We start from the raw sequence: 21,208 nt of genomic DNA, 5'->3' as shown, positions 1-21,208 counted from the left end.
GGAATTCCCAATCGAGCTCATCATCAACCTCTCCATCGATCTCATCTCAATCAGCATTAGCTAAACTCCGGATTCTTGCTATTTGGATTTCTCGCAGTCCTCAACGGAGGCAAGACTGGAAGTCAATCTGTGATGAGATGAAGCTCGATGATAAATTCATCGAGTATGATGTAGAAACACGGTGGAATTCTACCTTTCGAATGCTAAATGATGGGATACAAGCTCGACCTCAGATTAATCGATTCTGTGCTGTACAGGGTGAAATTCCTCCCTTTACCAATGCAGAATGGGAACGACTTAGTCAGATTCATAAAGCTCTCAAAACCTTTAATGACTTGACGCACTTGGTATCTATATCAAGGCCACAAATCAGTCTCACTGTCCCAGTTTACTATAAGCTTCATGATCTTTTACGGGATGATGCCTTAGTGGGATATGATGATGATATTGCTAATGCAATAAGGGCAGGCATGAAGAAGTACCAAAAGTACTATGACTTCATGGATAACTCTGAAGCTTATTATACGGCATTAATGCTTGATCCTCAGCTCAAAGGTGATCTCATACTTCATGAGATGGTAGATCAAGAGGCTGCCCAATTGATTATACGGGAGACTCGTCGGATGCTCCATAAGAGATATCCACCACTTCCACAATCAATTCCATCCTCGCTTCCACAGACAAATTTAGACTCGAATCCACAGTCAATTCTAGACTTGACTCAGGAAGATTCTCTCAATCGCAAAACAATGCGGTTATGGATGCTGAAAAAGCTACAGCCTCAGGAATATCAATTTGTTTCTGATATTGATCAGTACTTTGATAGTCCTCGGGTTACTATCACAGGTGCAGAGGATCCAGACTGGCTCTGCAATTGGTGGCGTACCCATAAGGGCGAATACCCTCAAATGGCAGAGGCTGCAAGGGAATTTCTTGCGATCCCAGCTTCAGAGGTATCAGTTGAGAGATTATTTAGTGGAGGGAGAGATCTTTTGGGAGTTCGAAGGCATAGTTTAGGGGCAGATACTATGAGGATGTTGATGCTGATGAAAGATATTGTTTAGTTAACTAGTTGAATTTATTGCTTAGTTTGGTTAGTTCGTTGAATGAATTTATTAATTGATTAGTTACAGTTGGTTATTGCAGTAGCTAGGAGCAGAGTAGGATTAAGAATCTAAGATTGTTGGACTATTCAAGAGAGGCAATACATGCATGGATGATATATATATATATATACATGTATGCATGCAGTAACTAGTTATAAACAAGCCTAATTAGGCTAGTTTACAGGTCTACCGATATTATCGGCGCAGGTTTTTAGTAGCCGATAAAAAACCGATAAATTATCGGCTACTACTAACAACTTCTCAAAGTTATCGGTTTTTTTATCGGCTACTAAAAACCTATACCGATAATTAACGGCCGATAATATCGGTACAGGTTTGTATCGGAATTATCGGTAAAAACTGATATCGGGAACAGCCCTAATCAGTCGTTTTTGTTAGACCCGGATGCGTGTGAGTTATTACAGGTTGGGGAGAACAAGTTAGTGGGGGATGTTGAAATATCTGACTATGGAGGTTCTCTTGGCAAGAAGTTTTGTCATTGAAATGAGGTGTTTTAATTCTGACTCTCTGAAGAGGTACTTCTACAGCTATTTGTAGTAGTAAAAATACAATAAGCGAGTGCGATGGAACTGCAAGAGTTCCATGGTACAAAACATCTAATAAGCCCTATATGGTCGTTGCGCATGAATTCAGAGATGTTGATGCCTCAGGCTCACTGAGCCAATATCTCAACACCAGATATATATTCCCGCAATAAACATGGAAGAATATTTAAAACCTAACAATTTCAACCGTCTATCGTTTAATATACCTAAAAGCGAAGGAGATATCATTACCTATACTAATAAACCTATATACAAATAAATTACTATCGATTTCATTGCGGAACTCTTTCTTGGCAAAAACGTTTTCTTGAAATATCTAACCAATCAGAGGTCCCAAGGCCTCGTGAATTAGTTCATCGTAATCGTAACCTCAAGCGCTACGGCCTGATACCCTTTTCATAGGGGAGATGGCAGCGATGGTTGGGACGGGTGCGAACGCACAGATTTTGCCCCCTGACAGGAGAGGAACACCAAAAACCACGGCCCTCGCGGATCCGCCCCGATCCATGGACGACATCGCGGAAGGGGCCCGCCGGGTGCTTAACCACATCGAGAACAATGGCACGGAGGACCGGTACGTCACTGGATATATTCGTGCCGTCCGCCAGTACGCACTAAACGCCCAACGGGGAGACGGTCAGGGGATGGCCAAGGTGCTTGAGGCGCTGACCAAGATCAACGCCGGTACTGAACGCCTGAACCAGCGAATTAATACCATTGAAAAGACAACGAACACATTATCGACGGCACTATCTACCCCCGCGGCGAACTCTGCGGCAGCGTGGCGCAACTTCCGGGCCAAAGAATGGCAGCGCGACTTGGCTACGGCTGCGGCTCCTATCACCCGGAGCGGCGGCACATCGTCTCCAGGAGTACCGGAAATGGAACTTCGCGAGGACCGAGAGGTCATCGTCAAGGTCGGAATGAACCGCGAGCAAATCCGTGGATTGACACCAAAAGATCTGGTCGAGAGGGCTGAACGACAGAGGGTATCAAATGCCCGTCAGAAGAATTCAGGGGTACTGGCCGGACAGGCTTTCTTTGTCGCTGCTCGAAAATTGCCGTCGGGGGATGTGGCAATGATCGCCAACAGTGCGGCAGGGGCAGAGGTCCTCCGCAAACATGCTGCGTGGCTGAGAGCCTTTGGACCAGGCTCGGTGGTCCAAGAACCGTCATGGGGAGTGGTGGCGTACCATATTCCCGTGAGGTCCATGAAGGTTACTCCGGAGACGATGGCTGACGTTGCGGCTGAGCTGCTCAGGCAGAACAACTGGGGCGAAGGCGCTAAGATTCAGTATCTAGGATGGATGACCCGTCCGGGTGAGAGGGCGGAGGGCTCCATCCTGATCGAGTTCACCAGCCCAGTCGTGGCTAATCGCGCGATCATCTCGGGAGTCGTGTGGGGGAAGCAAATTCACAATGCATCACGATTCTGTCGTGAGGGGCGGATAAAGCTATGCAGAAAATGCCAAAAGCCGGGGCATATCCAGTCACACTGTTCCAACTTATTCAAATGCGGTCACTGCGCCAACGGACACCCGACCTGGGAGTGTCCGTCGACGAAGGGGCAAGCGATACCAGTCAAGTGCGCCAACTGTGGTGAAGGGCATCGCCCTACAAGTCGGGAATGTCCGGTGAAGGTTGCAGCGATGAACGAAGCCAAGCAAGCGCTGGCCAACTGCCCTGCATATCACCGCGTTCCTCTGCACCTCCGAGTGACGGCAAGCACTGGCAACGAAGCAACTTCGACCAGGGCAGACCCCATGGCCACGAATGGACTCGAAGCGTCGATACACGCTCCAGAGGAGCAACGGGGGGAAGAGCCCCGGCGGAACCCCCAGGATGCTGTAATCGACGTGGAGGCTGCAGCAATAGAAGTAGAAACATCACCAGAGGAAAACACTGAGCCTATTCAGCCTACTCAGCTCAAAAGAGGTCCTGGTCGCCCAAAAGGCTCAAGAACGAGGCCAAAGAATCCGAAACCAGCAATGATACCACTAGCATGCCAAGGGTCAACAAGGCTCCAAGCGGCCTCGAAAAGGCGCCGCACAGGCGAGCCGGACGACACCATGGACGAGCAACCAGACGACAATGAATGGCTCAGCATTCAACCCACTCCGGCCGATCTCCCTCAACCTGACACTCCGCAGGATAGCCGGGAACACCGACTTACCCAATTCATTAACGAGGTCACCTCTGTCAACATGGCCGGTAACACGTCCGAGCCTGATGACGAGGACGAACTGGACCCGGAGAGCCCCGAATACCGCAAATTGGTGGTTCTGAAATACAAGCAGCGACAAGCGATACCAATCGGATCTTCTCCGCCGATTTTTACGACGGATGCACCAACAATCGAAGACCCAAATGATGAAGTATGGCATGAGGCCAGCGAACGAAGCGATGACGAACAAACTCATCAATGAAATCGTTTGAGATTCTTCAATACAACGTACACAAATCGTGGCCAGTGATGGCAACGTTCCTCAGAGACAGAAATGTCCTCGCGGCGGACGTCGTCGCGGTGCAGGAGCCATGGAAGAACGAAATGCAACACACAACACACCAACCAGCGACGGCAACATTCCAGCTAATTTACCCACCAAAAGCAGCTGCCGACGGAACAACCCAAGGCCAGGACAATCAAGTCCAAGCCTCGGATCTCTCCCAACCGGGCGTATGCCTGTTTGTGTCTAAAAGGCTTGACCCGAGCACTTGGTCGTGTCAACTCGTCTCACAGGACTACCAGTTACTGAAACTTAGAAAGGCTCATCAGGGCAGAGACTGGACAGATCTCTTCATACACAACATATACAATAGGCCGGGCAGCAATACTCTTAGACATCTGAGAAATGAGCTGTCAAAACGACCTCATGGAGAACACATCATCCTTGGAGATATGAACGCGCATCACCCGAGATGGGGAGGAACAGGGACCAGGCTCGATCAGGAGGCCGAGCAACTCCTAGAAATCGCCAATGAATGGGGACTCGAGTTGACGACCCAACAAGGCAGACCTACCTGGTCTCGAAACGATCAGTCGTCGGTGATTGACCTCACCTTCATCACATCCAACCTTGTCAACAGGCTTATCAATTGCGAGAGGGCGGATGACATCGAACACGCATCCGATCATTTCCCGATCAGGACTGTGCTTGATATTATTACACCCATTGCAGTACAACAGAAGAGAAGAAACTGGAACGCAACCGATGATCAGAAACTCATCCAGAAGATCGAAGGAGGTCTACGGACAGGAGGCCTATACCGGGCAAATCCGCAAAGGATAGAAGCCAAATGCCAGGAGCTGATGGGAGCGATCCAAACAGCAATCGAGGAATCAACCCCATGGGCAAAACCATCCGCGTGGTCGAACCCCGACTTTGACGACGAGTGTAAAGTTGCGGTCAAAGAGGTTCGTCGCCTCCGTCGCAAACATACGAGAACTCAAGACCCCTACGACTGGATGTGCTACTCTGAAGCACGCAACAGAAAAACACGACTCGTCAAGAGAACCTTGTCAAGGGCGCACCGGCGCCGAGTCCAGCAGGTCATTGAAGATGGCCCACAGGGTATGTGGCGATTGGCTAAATGGGCAAGAAACCGAGATGGGGCCTACGAGAAGGGTATCACCCCTTCGCTGAAAATACAGGATCCCCAAATGCCTGGAACTCTCGCAGAAACAGTTGATCAAAAGGCAGAGGCATTCCGGATTGCCTTCTTCCCCAAACCGCCGCCAGCCGATCTATCCGACACGGACTCATTCCAGTACCCACAGCAAATCGAGTTTCCAGCAGTCACCGCTCAAGAGATACAGGAGGCGGTGCGAGGAGCGAAAGCAGGGAAAGCACCCGGAGAAGACGGTATACCAAACTCTCTCTGGCACAAGCTTATCGAGATACCGGTGGTTCTAGCAACAATGGTCCAGTTATTCAACGCATGCATAAACACGGGATACAACCCGTCACATTTCCAGCGCTCAATCACGGTGGTGCTCCGGAAGCAAGGCAAAAGTGACTACCAGCTCGCAAAATCCTACAGACCCGTCGCGTTGCTGAACACGCTCGGAAAGTTTCTGGAGGCAGTTGTCGCGCGACGGATCAGCTACGCAGCAGAAACCAACGGTTTACTCCCACGAAACCATCTAGGCGGGCGAAAGGGCATATCCACCGATCATGCTATCCACACTATCATCGACCGAATCAAGACTGCATGGGGAAAGGGCAAGCCAGTGGTATCTCTGCTGATGCTGGACGTGTCCGGAGCGTACGACAATGTCTCCCATGAACGTCTACTACACAACCTCAAGAAACGTCGCTTGGGACATTTCGTTCCCTGGGTGAGGGCCTTCTTGACCAATCGAAGCACAAGGATCCGCATGCCCGAGGGCACATCCGATCGAATCCTGACACCTACAGGCATCCCTCAAGGATCACCGATCTCACCCATTCTATATCTCATCTACAACGCAGACCTCGTTGAGAACTGCAGCAACGGTGTGACAAGCAACGGGTGGGTCGACGATGTTTGCTTCATGACAAAGGGAGACAGCGAACGCGAAACCATCAAGAAACTCAGAGCGGCATGCCGCAAAGCCGACCAATGGGCCGAGAAACATGCATCAGTTTTTGACCCGAAGAAGTATGCACTCGTGCATTTTGTAAACACCAGGGAAGTCGACCCACAACACACATCGCTTTCTCTACGAGGACACACGGTGACAGCGACGAGGACGGCTGAGCGGTACCTAGGCTATTGGCTGGATCCGGGTCTGGAATTCCACCATCACCGCGAGAAAGCGGTGGCCAAGGCCGGTGTCTCTCTCCACGCACTACGAAGCCTGGCAGGATCAACGTGGGGAGCCTCACTCTATGCAATGCGAAAGATCTACCAAGCGGTGATAATCCCGCAGATGCTCTTTGGGGTTTCCGCGTGGTATCAACCTATGCTCATCAGTCACTCCAAGGCACGCATAATCAGTCGGCCTTTCGTGGCAATCCAGAAGCAGGCAGCATGTCTCATCAGTGGAGCTTTCAGAACTACGGCAGCAGAGGCACTGAATGCAGAGCTTCACCTACCGCCTATTTCTGTTCACATGAATCGACTGGTGAAAGAAACGGCCCTTCGACTACGGACAGGACCAAAGTTCGCTGTCCCGCCAACGATGTTACGTCGACGACCGGCAGATGAGAGAGACTGGGCTGGATGGTCACCGATGGAGGCGCAAGCTTGGAAGGCGGGCGGATGTCTTATGGCTCCCCCGGATACTTTGACGAGGAAATGGGAGAGTCGAAAGGCATTCGTCCTGGCACCATGGCAAGCGCCACCAGAGGTAATCATCGAGGACAGAGAAGCTGCGGTGAACAATCACAACCAGATCCTGATGAAAGACCCAAGAGAAAGACCCTTGATTCTGTACACCGACGGGAGCGGAATTGATGGAAGGATCGGAGCGGCAGCGGTCGTGGACCTTGAGGATCAACATGCTCATAGCCAGATGGGAGATGATAATACGTCCACCGTATATGCGGCAGAGCTTCGAGCCATTGAGATGGCACTTGAAATGGTTCTGGAAAGCACAGAGCCATGGGCTAAGCAGGCGAAAAACGGGGTAGTCATCTTTGTAGACAGCCAAGCAGCGCTGAAGGCGCTGAGACGACCGCGGATGCCGTCAGGACAGGTCTATCTAGCAGGATGCCTCAACCTGATCCGACAACTTGCGGGCAGAAGCATTCGGACAGAACTCAGATGGATTCCTGCGCACCAAGGAGTCATTGGCAACGAGATCGTGGACCAACACGCAAAAGAAGCGGCGCAGGAACAGGACGGGCTGCATAACCCCCTCAACCGAGACATATGTCTCGCAGCCGCAGCGAGACGACGAATTCGCAGAGAAGCGAAGCTGGAGTGGGACAGAACGTGGGCCAAGGAAGCGACCAGTCGTCCGACGAAACGCTTGATTGAAGCACCAACAAAGAAGACGCTGGAATACTGGACGGGCTTGCGCAAAGCGACGACATCGATTCTGATGCAGCTTAGAACTGGGCGAATTGGCCTAGGGGCTTACCTGAATCGTATCAACCGACGCGAAACAGCGCGGTGTGATTGCGATCTTGGCAGCCAAACAGTAACACACGTCCTACTGGAATGCCCCTTGCACCAGGACGAGCGAGACTGGATGAGAAGCGCTCTCTCATACCAGGGAGTCGCTCTCCACCGGGACGAACTCCTCACACGACCGGAGGCCCGCACAGTTGTGGCCGAATTCATGGTCAAGACCGGCCTCCTAGGCCAATTTCAGACAGTCGACCCTACGGCTCTGGGCGAGGAAGGGGACGACAAAGGAGCGGAGACAATGATCCCTTAGACAGTGTGACGGAAGAAGAAGGATGGCGCCCATTAGGAGTGCAGTGCCAGGTCCACTGTACTCCCTTGATCCAAGCGAGCGCGCAAGCGGCAGCCGACAAGACTGGACAGTTGGAGAGAAGAGGGCGTGGGAATGGTGTGTTGAAGCGGGGCCCTGGTCCTACCCGCGACCAGGGGTAAATGACGTTCATTTTGGCTTTGTGTTTATCATGTTTGCATCCGTGCATTTCTTTTGTTTAGTCTACGTCTTTCGATTCGAGGGCGATCGATCAGAAATTCGCAAGGCGAGTTCCCTGACGGTCGCCCAGTGGGCTGGCGACCACCTTCCAGCTGTCGGCAGGCCTGACAGCACTCCCGCATAGCAGCATATATATAGAGCGAGCTACATCGGGCAAATGAATACATCATCATCATCATCATCATCATCATCATCATCATCATCATCAAGGCAATGAGGACCTGCAAATGACTACACGAAGGCAGGCACGAGTTGACTATGAATTGCTTAATGGTGGCCCTGATTCCCCTGAAGGAGTTCTACCATCAGACCAAATCACTGAGTCTGATATATCTCAGTTTTTTTCACAATCGCCATGGCAATTCAATTCTCCCTCTACCGATCAAGAATCTCTAGCCTTCTCAGAGATTTCACCTCATGAATCTGCCTCACAAACCTTTACCCGGAAGATCAAGAAACCTCGCCCAGCACCGACTACCGATTGGATTTGGGATTACTTCTCTACAACTGAGGTATCCCGTGAGTGGAAAGTCCTCCGTACAGGGAAACCAAGGACTGTCGACATGGATATCCAATGTACAGTCATCGATGAAAAAACTGGCCTACAATGTAACCGGCCCTTACATTTTTTACAAAAATTACAGACCCTCCTAGCGGAGGGTCCGCCACCCATATGAAAGGGATCACCCAAATGACAGATTTTTTTTAAATTTACCATTTTCACATTGATCCTCCACCACGCAGCCCACCATGCCTAAAACCAATAAAGAAATAGAGATCCAGATTGAGAAAGCAATGGACTCTCTCTCTGAGCAATCTAAACCCAATATTGCAAAAACTGCGCGAGAATTCGCGGTCCCCGAAGGTCGACTCCGACGGCGATGGAAAGGTGGAAAATCGCTTTTTCAAAGACAACCCAATGGCCGGAGGCTTAATTCCATACAAGAGCAGGCTTTATGTGAATATATCAATTACTTTGATACGGTCGGAGCCTCGATAAATCGCCGTCAAATTGCTATTGCAGCCAATTCAATCCTCGAAGAAGACCACCATGACGAGAGCGAACCGCCCCCTCAAATCGGCGACCACTGGCTAAAACGTTTTCTCAAACGTAATCCTGAGTACTATGTACGACGGAGGAAGGCTCTTGATGTTGAAAGAAGTGCTGCACTTGATAAATCTGTTGTTGAGAGGTGGTTTCAAGACTATAAACAAGTGGTGACTGAGCACGGTATATGCCAGCAAGACATCTACAATTTTGATGAAACTGGCTTTCAAATTGGTGTCGGACGTGATCAATTTATCATTACTAGACATCCAAAAAAGAAGCTATTCAATGGATCTATCACAAACCGAGAATCTGTGACTGTTTTGGAGGCTGTCTCTGCTGATGGTTTTGCCTGCCCGCCGCTTATTATTCTAAGTGCAAAGCAAGCCTTAGCACGCTGGTTTGATGCTATTAAGGAAGATGAGCATCTAGCTGTCACTGACACCGGCTATATCAATGATACCTTAGCATTCCAGTGGATTCAGCTATTCCATAAGTGGACTATTGGCCGTACACTAGGTGCAAAAAGGCTTGTGTTATGCGACCGTTTTGGAGCCCATATGACGCGTCAATTCGTCCAATTTTGTGAGAAGAATAATATCATTTTATTCTTTTTACTCTCGCATACTAGTCATGTATTACAGCCTCTCGATGTCGGAGTGTTTAGTGTTTATAAACACTGGCATAGTGAGGCTGTCGAGGCCGCAACAATGACTGGATGCCGCAAGTTCTCAAAGGATGAATTCCTACATTCCATAGGGGAAATTCGTCGAAAAACCTTCAAACCGCATACAATTAAGCTTGGATTTAAATTGACAGGCCTTTGGCCTATTAATTCTAAGCTTATTACCGACGAATTAGAGTCATACGATCCATACTATGACAATCTATACCGGTCGAATACACCATCAATAAACTCACAAAACACTGAGTTTAGCACCCCAAAAACCGCTGAAAAAGTGAGAAGAATAAGCCTACGGCTTAATCAATATGATCCTACAACTCAGCATTTCAAAGAGGGGTTGGCAAAGCTTGCAAAAGGTGCTGAGGCGCAGGCTACTTTAGCTCTCCAGCTACAGCGGGAATTCGATCGAACACAAGCTATCATGGGAGCTCGCCACGCCCGGTATGATGCATCTCGCCGTCATGTACGGATTACCGGCATCATGAATTCAAACCAGCTCAAAGAAATAAAGCGAAAAGAATATAAACTGAGCGAAAAAGCCGATCAAGAGAAAACGAGGCGGAAGTGGAAGAAGGTATTGGTCGAAATCAGGAAGCATGGGAGGGCCAAAAAACGCAGTGGAAATTAAATTGCTTTTGTATTCTAGTATTAAGTTGACTAATTCATCTATATCTCTTATTAAATTAATTAATTTACTATGTGGTGGTGTAGTAAATTGAGGTTAAAGTAAAATGTAGGAAAAATCTGTCATTTGGGTGATCCCTTTCATATGGGTGGCAGACCCTCCGCTAGGAGGGTCTGTAATTTTTGTAAAAAATGTAAGGGCCGGTTAGTTGGAAAACCTCGGAATCACAAAGGCAGTCATCAACCTCGAATATGCAGCGTCATCTTGAGAGAAAACACTCAGTTCTTCCACCTCAAAGTTCAAATTCAAAGCAAAAAATCCAAGATATCCGCCAAGTCTTCAAAAAACAAGGGAACCTCTCAATCCAAGAGCATCTTGAACGCAACATCCTTCGATGGGTTATTCAAGACAAGCAAGCTTTTCTAGTCATTGAATCTCAGGCTTTTCAGCAAATCTTTGAAGATATTCCAGGAATCACTCTACCATTCACATCTCGATCAACTGTGAGTCGGCGATTACAAGAGCAATTCAAAACCCAACGATCAATGTTGAAGGAGGACTTAGCTACTACATGCAAAACAATTGCATTATCTCTTGATATATGGACAAGTCAGAATCACTATCCTATCCTCGGTATCATTGGCCACTGGCTTACAGAGGATTTTCACTATCGTGAAGAGACTCTAGAGTTCTGTGAAATCTTTGGACCTCATACAGGGGAGAATATTGCTACTGTGGTTTACAAAGCCTTAGTGGAATTGGATCTCACGTCAAAGTTGACTACAATTACTGGGGATAATGCCTCAAATGTTCAAGAGATGGTTTCTGAGTTATGGTATCTTTTGGAACAGAATCAGAATTATTTACAACCAATTCGATTCTCTGGACCTAATAGCTATATTCGCTGTCTGGCTCATATCTTGAACCTCATTGTGAAAGATATTCTTCGTTCCTTGAAAGCTGGAAGTGTTTCAGAGGCCAATTCGATCTGTGATAATCTACAATCCAGGAATTCCCAATCGAGCTCATCATCAACCTCTCCATCGATCTCATCTCAATCAGCATTAGCTAAACTCCGGATTCTTGCTATTTGGATTTCTCGCAGTCCTCAACGGAGGCAAGACTGGAAGTCAATCTGTGATGAGATGAAGCTCGATGATAAATTCATCGAGTATGATGTAGAAACACGGTGGAATTCTACCTTTCGAATGCTAAATGATGGGATACAAGCTCGACCTCAGATTAATCGATTCTGTGCTGTACAGGGTGAAATTCCTCCCTTTACCAATGCAGAATGGGAACGACTTAGTCAGATTCATAAAGCTCTCAAAACCTTTAATGACTTGACGCACTTGGTATCTATATCAAGGCCACAAATCAGTCTCACTGTCCCAGTTTACTATAAGCTTCATGATCTTTTACGGGATGATGCCTTAGTGGGATATGATGATGATATTGCTAATGCAATAAGGGCAGGCATGAAGAAGTACCAAAAGTACTATGACTTCATGGATAACTCTGAAGCTTATTATACGGCATTAATGCTTGATCCTCAGCTCAAAGGTGATCTCATACTTCATGAGATGGTAGATCAAGAGGCTGCCCAATTGATTATACGGGAGACTCGTCGGATGCTCCATAAGAGATATCCACCACTTCCACAATCAATTCCATCCTCGCTTCCACAGACAAATTTAGACTCGAATCCACAGTCAATTCTAGACTTGACTCAGGAAGATTCTCTCAATCGCAAAACAATGCGGTTATGGATGCTGAAAAAGCTACAGCCTCAGGAATATCAATTTGTTTCTGATATTGATCAGTACTTTGATAGTCCTCGGGTTACTATCACAGGTGCAGAGGATCCAGACTGGCTCTGCAATTGGTGGCGTACCCATAAGGGCGAATACCCTCAAATGGCAGAGGCTGCAAGGGAATTTCTTGCGATCCCAGCTTCAGAGGTATCAGTTGAGAGATTATTTAGTGGAGGGAGAGATCTTTTGGGAGTTCGAAGGCATAGTTTAGGGGCAGATACTATGAGGATGTTGATGCTGATGAAAGATATTGTTTAGTTAACTAGTTGAATTTATTGCTTAGTTTGGTTAGTTCGTTGAATGAATTTATTAATTGATTAGCTACAGTTGGTTATTGCAGTAGCTAGGAGCAGAGTAGGATTAGGAATCTAAGATTGTTGGACTATTCAAGAGAGGCAATACATGCATGGATGCAGTAACTAGTTATAAACAAGCCTAATTAGGCTAGTTTACAGGTCTACCGATATTATCGGCGCAGGTTTTTAGTAGCCGATAAAAAACCGATAAATTATCGGCTACTACTAACAACTTCTCAAAGTTATCGGTTTTTTTATCGGCTACTAAAAACCTATACCGATAATTGACAAACTAAAGGAGCGGTCAAATACCGCTATGGCCTTTAGGGATAGGCTTGTTCATCGTTCACCCAATTTCCCCTAGTATTTGTATGGTATTCGGACTAAATTCGGATACGGTGTCATAACACGCCAGAGCACGGACAGTAGGCTCCAGAGATCGCTCAACCGATCTACACACCTTCAATCAATCATCAGATTCTATTGGACATGTTCAGTACTAGCCAGTACATCAATTCCTCATCCTGTCAATAATTAACGGCCGATAATATCGGTACAGGTTTGTATCGGAATTATCGGTAAAAACCGATATCGGGAACAGCCCTAGTAATCGCTTCCAGGGTATTTATAATAATGCAAAAGAACGAGCTGAAATTCAACACTCTATACCCTCGAACTCTCGCGAACAAATCTCTAATTCAAGGTACCGCTCCGCACGAATCGAATCGAATCGAACTGTTGAGTATTGCGGTGGTCAAAGCTTATGGCATGACTAGCGATGGACATTTAAATAGACGGGGTTCCCACTTGTGATAGTAACCTCAACAAGAACACTACAATTACCTATCTCAACAACTGCCTCCTGTTTGTACCCCAGCACAACAGAGCCTGGCCAGTAGATGCGATGGCACGTGACTCATCTGGGGTTTTCGTCCGAGTTTCTATTGGCTGAACCACTATCCGCCCTATCCTGCCACCAATTTCGAGGGCGATTAAAAGATAGAGGAATTGCGGAAGAAGACTACTGTTTTGATTCTAATGATGCTACATTCAATGTACAACAAGCGTCGTGGCGCTGGTTGTTTGTGTCTTGAGTTTCCTACACGTGACCTTCGTCTCGGTTTTTCGTTCGAGTTTCTATTGGCTGAGAGTATTTCACTTCCCTGTCACTAATTTTCAATAATATGTAAAAAGAAAACTAGTTTTGGAATCTGGTGGATGCGAGCTTTCTAATCATACTAAAGTGCTTTTCCATCCGGGCGTTGTGGTGTTATGGTCACCTGCCACGATTTGCCTGTTGGACAAATTGCGATAATATCGTTCTTTTCGCAAATTCGATCGAACTCCGCGGTTAAATGACTTCCGTGGCCGTCGAGTATCAAAAATCTATACTTCCCCTTCGTACGCGAAGAAGTAGACGGAATAAAGAGCTTTTCGAGCCACCGAAGGCCAATTTCATCGGAAGTCCATCCATTCGGACTAACCTCGAAGCGCCAGTCCTCCGGGAGGCCGTCGAACCAAGATTCGAATAGACTTTGCCCTTAAAGATCACGCACGGAGGAAGCGCCCACCCCGAAGCATTTATACATTCAATTGTAGTCACCCACGCGCGATTTCCGGGCTGTAAAAGTGCTCGGCGACCATAGTATTCCCTTCTCGTAATAACCTTCGCTGTCGCAATTAAGCCCATTGCAAAACCAGTCTCGTCGAAGTTATAGATATCATCGGGATCGATACCATAGGAAAGGACTGTGTTTTGGACGAGAGAAAACCAATCGCTAATAGCCTTCGGGTCTTCGCATTGCGCACGATCGAAATTGTATCGTTTTGAGAACCGAGATGATAGGATTGGATGCCTTTTCACAAATTTTGTAACCCAATTTTCGCCGACCGAAGTAACCGGGGTAGATCCACGCGACGCGAGTAAAATATTAGCCATTTCTCGTACAGTAGACGGCCGAGGGGCTGATCCACGAGAATCCATTGAGAGTATCCATTTTAGAAGAGTTTCTTCTTCAATTTCGGTCAATTTATGGCTATTAGCGCGAGTTTCGGAGCGATTTGTGAGGCCGTTAAGGCGGTTCCGTAAAGAAGAGAATGGTACTTCAAAATAACGTGATGCTTCGCGTATAGAGTTGATTTCTTGCCTTTTAATAGCCTGGATAGCTAATAAGATCCTACCCTCCTGCTCTACTAAATTTCGAGAGGATTGAGTACGAATTGGTGGCATAGTGGGTGGTTGAAGAAGGAAGGTCTAATAAAATGACGCGTTTTCGCGTCGCTGATCCACTCGGTGGTGTGATCCACTCGGTAGTGAAATACGTTAGCATCCAAAGGGTGGTGTCTGTATCAATCCCCTATATATAATGCATATTTTCCAAGTTATTCCAATTATTCTACCGTGCCCAAGCAGAGGCTTTTGCAAAGGTAATTTCCCGCCAAGAGTGGTTTGAGCAACCTAACGGCTTGAGAGAGTACAGTTCTTTCCCTGCTGGCAAGGCCGGAATGAAAGACTTTAAGCCATCTAAGCTCCAGAAGTAACCGATCGGAAAATTGTTTCCCTGTACTGCCCGATTGTGTATTCCATGACTCCGCGAAGTGTTCTCAAAAGAGATTTGGCATGTTTAATACTTGTGGTGCGGCCGTCCAAATCAGACAAAGGGCCCCAGATGCGCTGAAGAAAAAAAAATACTTAGCCATTGAAACAGTCACTGAAGCATATTACTTACTACTTCTTCCAGAGTGCCCGATCCTTCGACCCCGATTGCAATATAGAATTTCCAATCCTCCCCAACAGCAGTACAACCAACAAGTGGAGGCAAGTCTGTCACAATCTTGCGTTGTGCGAAGGCCCACATCAGTAGTCCTGTCATCCATACCCCAAGCTGGACTTGTGCCTCTACCAAGTTTCCGTCCGCGGCTTTGATCTCAACACCAGGGCCTAGAACACGTTTCCCAGTGTGCGGATGGGTCATATGGCTGAAGCATTTCCCTGGTGTATTGAGCCCCGCCTGTTCATAGTCTACTTTCCAAAAGTCCACAGGCAGACCGACAACTAGGTCCACTTTGCGAGTGTATGTATCGCGGGCTGTGTAGCGAGGTTGGTACTGAGGATCAACGGATTCTGTTTGACTACAAGCAATTAGCAACGAAGCAGTAGGGCACACAAGAAGCTTCGTGGTTAAAACATACATGCTCCAACACTCTAACGGCAGTTCCGCAATGGCCCCTTCCAACAGCGGCAGTGCGACCTTGTTCAACCAGGAACCTTCACTGCGCAGTTCAGTAGCACACTGACACGACGCATTTGCAACTTTCCGAGCAACCTCTTCATCTGGGCCGTACTCAGAACCCTTTGTTAGAGTTGCCAGTAGCAGACTCGCAGCGACGCTATTGGGGTCGGTAGATTCATGTATGTAGACGACCCTGGGGGTGGCGGCGGCTAGTTCTGCTTTCACGCGTGATGGACTAGGTGAACGTGACCTCCCACCCCGACTAGCCACGGAACTTGATGGGGCCAGAGAGGTGATGTCGTCAGGTAGGCGGACGGAAACGGTGGATCCAGTTTCGGAACCAGGTCGATATGGTCTCTTCGAAGGATCTGGCTGCGGCATCGAATTTTCGGCTCCAGGTAACGACCTTTTGCGTTTGTGCTGGATCACTGGGGTTGAAGGAGGCGTCGTCAGATTGCTCACCAGGTTCTCGAACCGATCACTGTTGGGCGGGGTTTTGGGCACGCTCCTCGCAACTCCCTCGATCCAGGACAATATCGCGACGTTTTGCCCAGTACACATCAGGGTGGATTGGACGTAACATGGTATGCCCCAAAGTTTACTGATTTATTCTCTCTCGTCGGAGGATGCGCGGTAAGTCAAAATTTGGACAAGATGAGTTTCTTCGGCACGCCCTTAACGCCTTGACTGTTGCTGGAGCAACCGCCGGCTGATGATGTTGTGACGGATCACGTGGTTTTGTTCTGTGTTCCTGTCAGCTGACTCGCATTGAGACACTTAACAGGCTGACATTCATATTGTCGATGATGGGCGTGGCCGGGAATATTTCCGACGAAGCAAATGGCTGATCATCAAGTACATAACTCTCTTAGCTCAACTCTATCTTCACTCTGCGCCCCATACATCAGAGTACTTATGTAGCGCAGAAAAGCTCAATGGATATGGTTTAGTGTACCGTAAGTTCTGAACCCGCGCATTATAAGATAAGATTACTAAGACTAGCCAAATATTTGAGCTCGTTCTATTCTCAGGCATCTGAAGCGCCTGTGGCATCGGAGAAATGTCAACTTCCGTATCGTATCCGACCAATTGGAGATATCAATGACTCCGTATTTCATTACCCCTATTTCTAGCTATTTATTAGGCAATTTTTAACTACATAATGGGTGCATGGTGTGCTATGCACGACTATCTGGTCGTCGTCATGTTAGAAGAATTGTGGGTTATACTTGCCTTATGTTCGTTGTCCTTCAACGTCAACGATCTGTCTCTCAAGTGTACCGTTCCCTATCAGGCTTTATACCGGCTAAGTGTTATTGAGGGTATTGAGGAACAATGCCAGATAGAGCGCCAAATAGTCCTATACTAGAGTATTGAACTGTTCGTGGAGTGTTGCCCACTTCTAATCAAGTAAGTATCACCAAGAATCTGAGGAAAAAACGGCGAACTTGAAGAGAATGGTCGTCAGTAGGGGTTCTTAATAATCTGTCGCGTTCATAGCTCATGCTTTCTTAGTTATCAAACATTGAGCCACAAAGAATATCTGTATGCACGAATTTCTTGGTCGAGGGACCGCCACTTCGTTCAATGAGCATTCCATCAGACGAGAAGCAATTCCGGAGCTGAGTATATGCACTCGTCTATGTTCGTCGCGGACATTGGCTACTGAACGATTTTGGTTGCCCTTGTCAGGGACTTAGACAGAGCGAACCCAATCCGGGCAGCATCACCACAGAGGCAAGTGAACACAGCCATGCTACCCAGCGAGGAATCGAAGGCCGCGGACGTGGATCTGACAGGATTAAATATGTGATTGCGATTTCCTGTGAAAACCACGGAGGTGTTGTCATGGAAAAGGTGATCCACGCAAAGTCATGGAGCAGAACGGTCAATTCGGGGTCCCGGTCGAGTTTGTACAGCAGGACCGCCCAAACAATTGCTATGAGCATCATTGCAACACCTACAATTGCGCCAGTGCACACCTGCAGTCCCAAAGCTAACGGGCTGACCCTTGGGATGCGTGCCCGCTGTGTACTGATTGCAACCGAGTAGATTGGCCATATGGCTGCTGCCAATTGCATACACATGATTCCAACTTGGGCGCCTATTTTGATTTCGTGGCAATGATGCACAACCGCCTCCGCACTCAAGAGTGGGCTTGGAGGCGTCCGCGGGTAGATCAGAAAGATTGCAAAAACAAGTATGAAGAGAAGTGCAAGCGACCCCAGTGATATGAAAACTCGCGCCTTGGCCATTTTTGAGAGCCTTGTAGTATTCAAACCCATTGTTCGGTGATGATTTTTGTGTCCTATCAGACTCCAATGTAGGGGTTGGGGTTGTCAGGAACAAATTGTTGCAAAAATAATATCCCCAGAGTTAGGGGTGTTTGCTACCAACCCTCGGCTATGTGAGTTATCTGTAGTATTTGAGAGGACACACACTGGTGGCTACAGACTGAAGTGTACGTCGCATATGCATAATTCTTCCACGGTGAATTGTACAAATGACTATGGTCACCGCCACCGCTTGGCGCTACACACGTTTCTCATAAATGAAGATATTTGTTTTTTTCGCTTTGAGGGATTCTGGACTCTTCATGCTTCTAGCCGCATTTCTATCATTATCCAACGTAAACCATTAGACCTCGTACGACAATATTACGAGATCCCGTGTCCCTCATCCTTGGCATACAGCCCATATTGTGGGGGGCGATGGTGGGGTTGGTATAGTGGTCGTATGCAAAAATTGGCTCTCAGTCCACTTATACCACAAGTGCAAGAAACTTCAGCTAAAAGGTGCATACGTGGCTTGTCGCTGTGGGTAGCATCGTATCCGACCCTGCCGAACGCGCAAGACAAGCTGGCATTCGGTATCTCATCATATAGGCTGTCAGTGCAGACTTTTAATGATGCCCAATGATGCAGCTTGAAATGAGTGATGGCCCACTAGAAATAAATTTGGAAAATTGAGAGAGAGACATTCTGATTGAGCACTATATACCCATGCTCGAGGCCATCGGTGTAATACTGTGACTTCACTCCCCTAACTCCATGATCTTTTAAGCTAGTGTCGAATGTTCCTCGTATCACAAGATTAAAGGTCATAATGCCTAGATATCGGTTGCCTACATGACAATCATATCCATATATAGGGATAGCAGCTGAGCTCTGTGTCATCTGCACTGGAGCAGCAGCTTATTTTGCGGAATGCTCCTCCGTGGCTGAGGTGGAGTTTGTTGCCTTTAAGGAAGGGGTCCTATTCATAGAACAATAGTGGAGGCTAAACTAGCGAAATGGTATGCGTATTGGAGCAATCTTGGTGTTGTCCACAATTTCGCTCTCTAATTTTCGCGCATAGGCATTTTTATACATGCTCGTGGGCTACAGATTATGATCTGATGATAGGACTTGCTCCTTTCAACCCTAATGTTGATGTTTATTACTGATTTGGGCTCTGTTCTGTGCTTTACCTAGGAATTTGCCGCGTTCTCATTGGAGAATCACTTCCAAGTAAATCCCTTAGCGAAATGGTATTGTGACGTAAATCTAACCCCATGCATATATTGACAGCGTATTGCACAAAAAAGGAAGGTTCAACAGCTAGAAGTGACTGGTCATATTACAACCACTTTGTTGGGTGTAGCTGTATACTGCACATCGCTGAGTGGGGTAGTATATTAAGTAGACTATGCAGCAGAATCTATACAGATGAGGGGGTTCCTCCATATCAGCAAAGCAGTGTTACTGACAATTACGCCTATCATCAAGCCAGTCTCTCTAGCAGCCAAGCTGACGTTGAACTTCTGTACAAAAACGGAGATAGCGATTCGCAGACTTTGCATGCATGGCCAGGTTCTCACCGGCGCAGCCATATGCACCTATAGAGTCATCTGTTAAGTGATTGCTCATAGATCACGACATAAGTCCAAAGGAAAAACGCAAGGTAGTCTTCGCGGCGGAAAAAGCATAAGTGCAAAACAATTTCAAGCAAGAGGGTGTAGATTCCTGTTGATATGAGGTCTGCTGTCTGCAGAACTTCCTTCAACTAGCTGTTCACAGTAGATTAGGCATCTTGCAGTGCGTCCGTAGAGGAAGAGAGCAATCACTATGTTTCTAAAAAAAATAAATAAACGATAACGTGTATTCAATGTGTGATAATGCAAGGAAAGGGGAGAGAAGAAACACCCCTCTTTTACTACACCTCTTCTGTCCATGCAGTGCTGATCAAAATACATCCCAGACCTTAACCAATGCACCTAATTATTATGCAGTACGATTTGGAATGCAAGTATTGACTACGGAGACGGGGTCTCCATTCTTGGCGAGATATTGACTGTTGTTTCAAATATGTACGTACCTAGGCGTGTATTGAAAGACCACGGACACACAGTAGTAGTTAGACCTACTAATTATTTATATCTGTCTCTAGACAGCCCAGGTTTTATTGCTCACATCGCTGCTGTCATATCACAATTCTCCACTGTCTTTTGTGCGCAGCTTACATATACACTGCAGATCCATGGTTTTGTGTTCTCTTGTAATACTTTTATCGCCCAGATCGAAAGTACCAAGCGTTCCGTAAGGTTTGATTGCTTTCAATAACAATCGAGCAAGCAGTCATTGCTTCATTCGCACAGACCTGTACTCGGGGTGAATCTTTCCCTATCCTTACATTCGATTCGAATGCGCACCAGCACCGAATGCAAGATAATGTCCAGCACTATTACAGTGGCGTCTATAAAGCAGACTTGACGCAAGAGGAATCCGCCCGCAGAATTCGAAGGCCCGCACATAAAACGAGGAAAATCGTTACGATACCGGAAGATCGTGCCATATCTTTACATACCCATACAGAACACACTGGAATTCCGTTACATGGTATGTACGGAATTAGGTCTGGAGAGTAAGGAGGCAAGTACATCAGTTTCACACCCGCGTCTGAGCACAGTTGTTCTATGCGACCAGAATGGTGGAAAGACGCGTTATCCATCACCAGAACAGATCTGGGCTCTGGCCATTTCCCACAGTGCTGAAGGAGCTCCTCAATGAAATCCTCAAAAAGTGACGCATCCGTCGAGCCTCGAAATATTCTTGACAAGATGATACCATCTTGAGAGTACGCTGGCAAGATCTGGTAGCGTTGATCGCGGTGAAATTTGGAGACCTGGATCGGTGCAGTACCAAGCGGTTACCAACCTGTCCTCCGGAAGCCAACCCGTTTATCACAGCCAA

General features: G+C 47.3%; 2 protein-coding genes across 2 annotated transcripts; one reads left to right on the top strand and one right to left on the bottom strand.

Moving 5' to 3' along the window:
- Positions 1–9,026: 9,026 nt before the first annotated feature.
- Positions 9,027–10,637, top strand: N7446_011908 (transposase; the record flags this gene model as incomplete). Its single annotated transcript, XM_058520650.1, has 1 exon — positions 9,027–10,637. The coding sequence occupies one exon, from the start codon at positions 9,027–9,029 to the stop codon at positions 10,635–10,637; it is 1,611 nt and encodes a 536-aa protein (XP_058366936.1).
- A 4,631-nt stretch (positions 10,638–15,268) lies between these two features.
- Positions 15,269–16,538, bottom strand: N7446_011907 (uncharacterized protein; the record flags this gene model as incomplete). Its single annotated transcript, XM_058520649.1, has 3 exons — positions 15,269–15,418; positions 15,474–15,876; positions 15,937–16,538. The coding sequence occupies 3 exons, from the start codon at positions 16,536–16,538 to the stop codon at positions 15,269–15,271; spliced, it is 1,155 nt and encodes a 384-aa protein (XP_058366935.1).
- Between the last annotated feature and the right edge of the window lie 4,670 nt (positions 16,539–21,208).

This window comes from Penicillium canescens, assembly GCF_028828765.1.
Source record: "Penicillium canescens strain IBT 15451 chromosome Unknown utg000009l_segment0_segment0, whole genome shotgun sequence".
Classification (NCBI taxonomy): Eukaryota; Fungi; Ascomycota; class Eurotiomycetes; order Eurotiales; family Aspergillaceae; genus Penicillium; species Penicillium canescens.
Note: the sequence above shows the minus strand (reverse complement) of the source record. Positions and strands in the feature narration are given on the sequence as shown.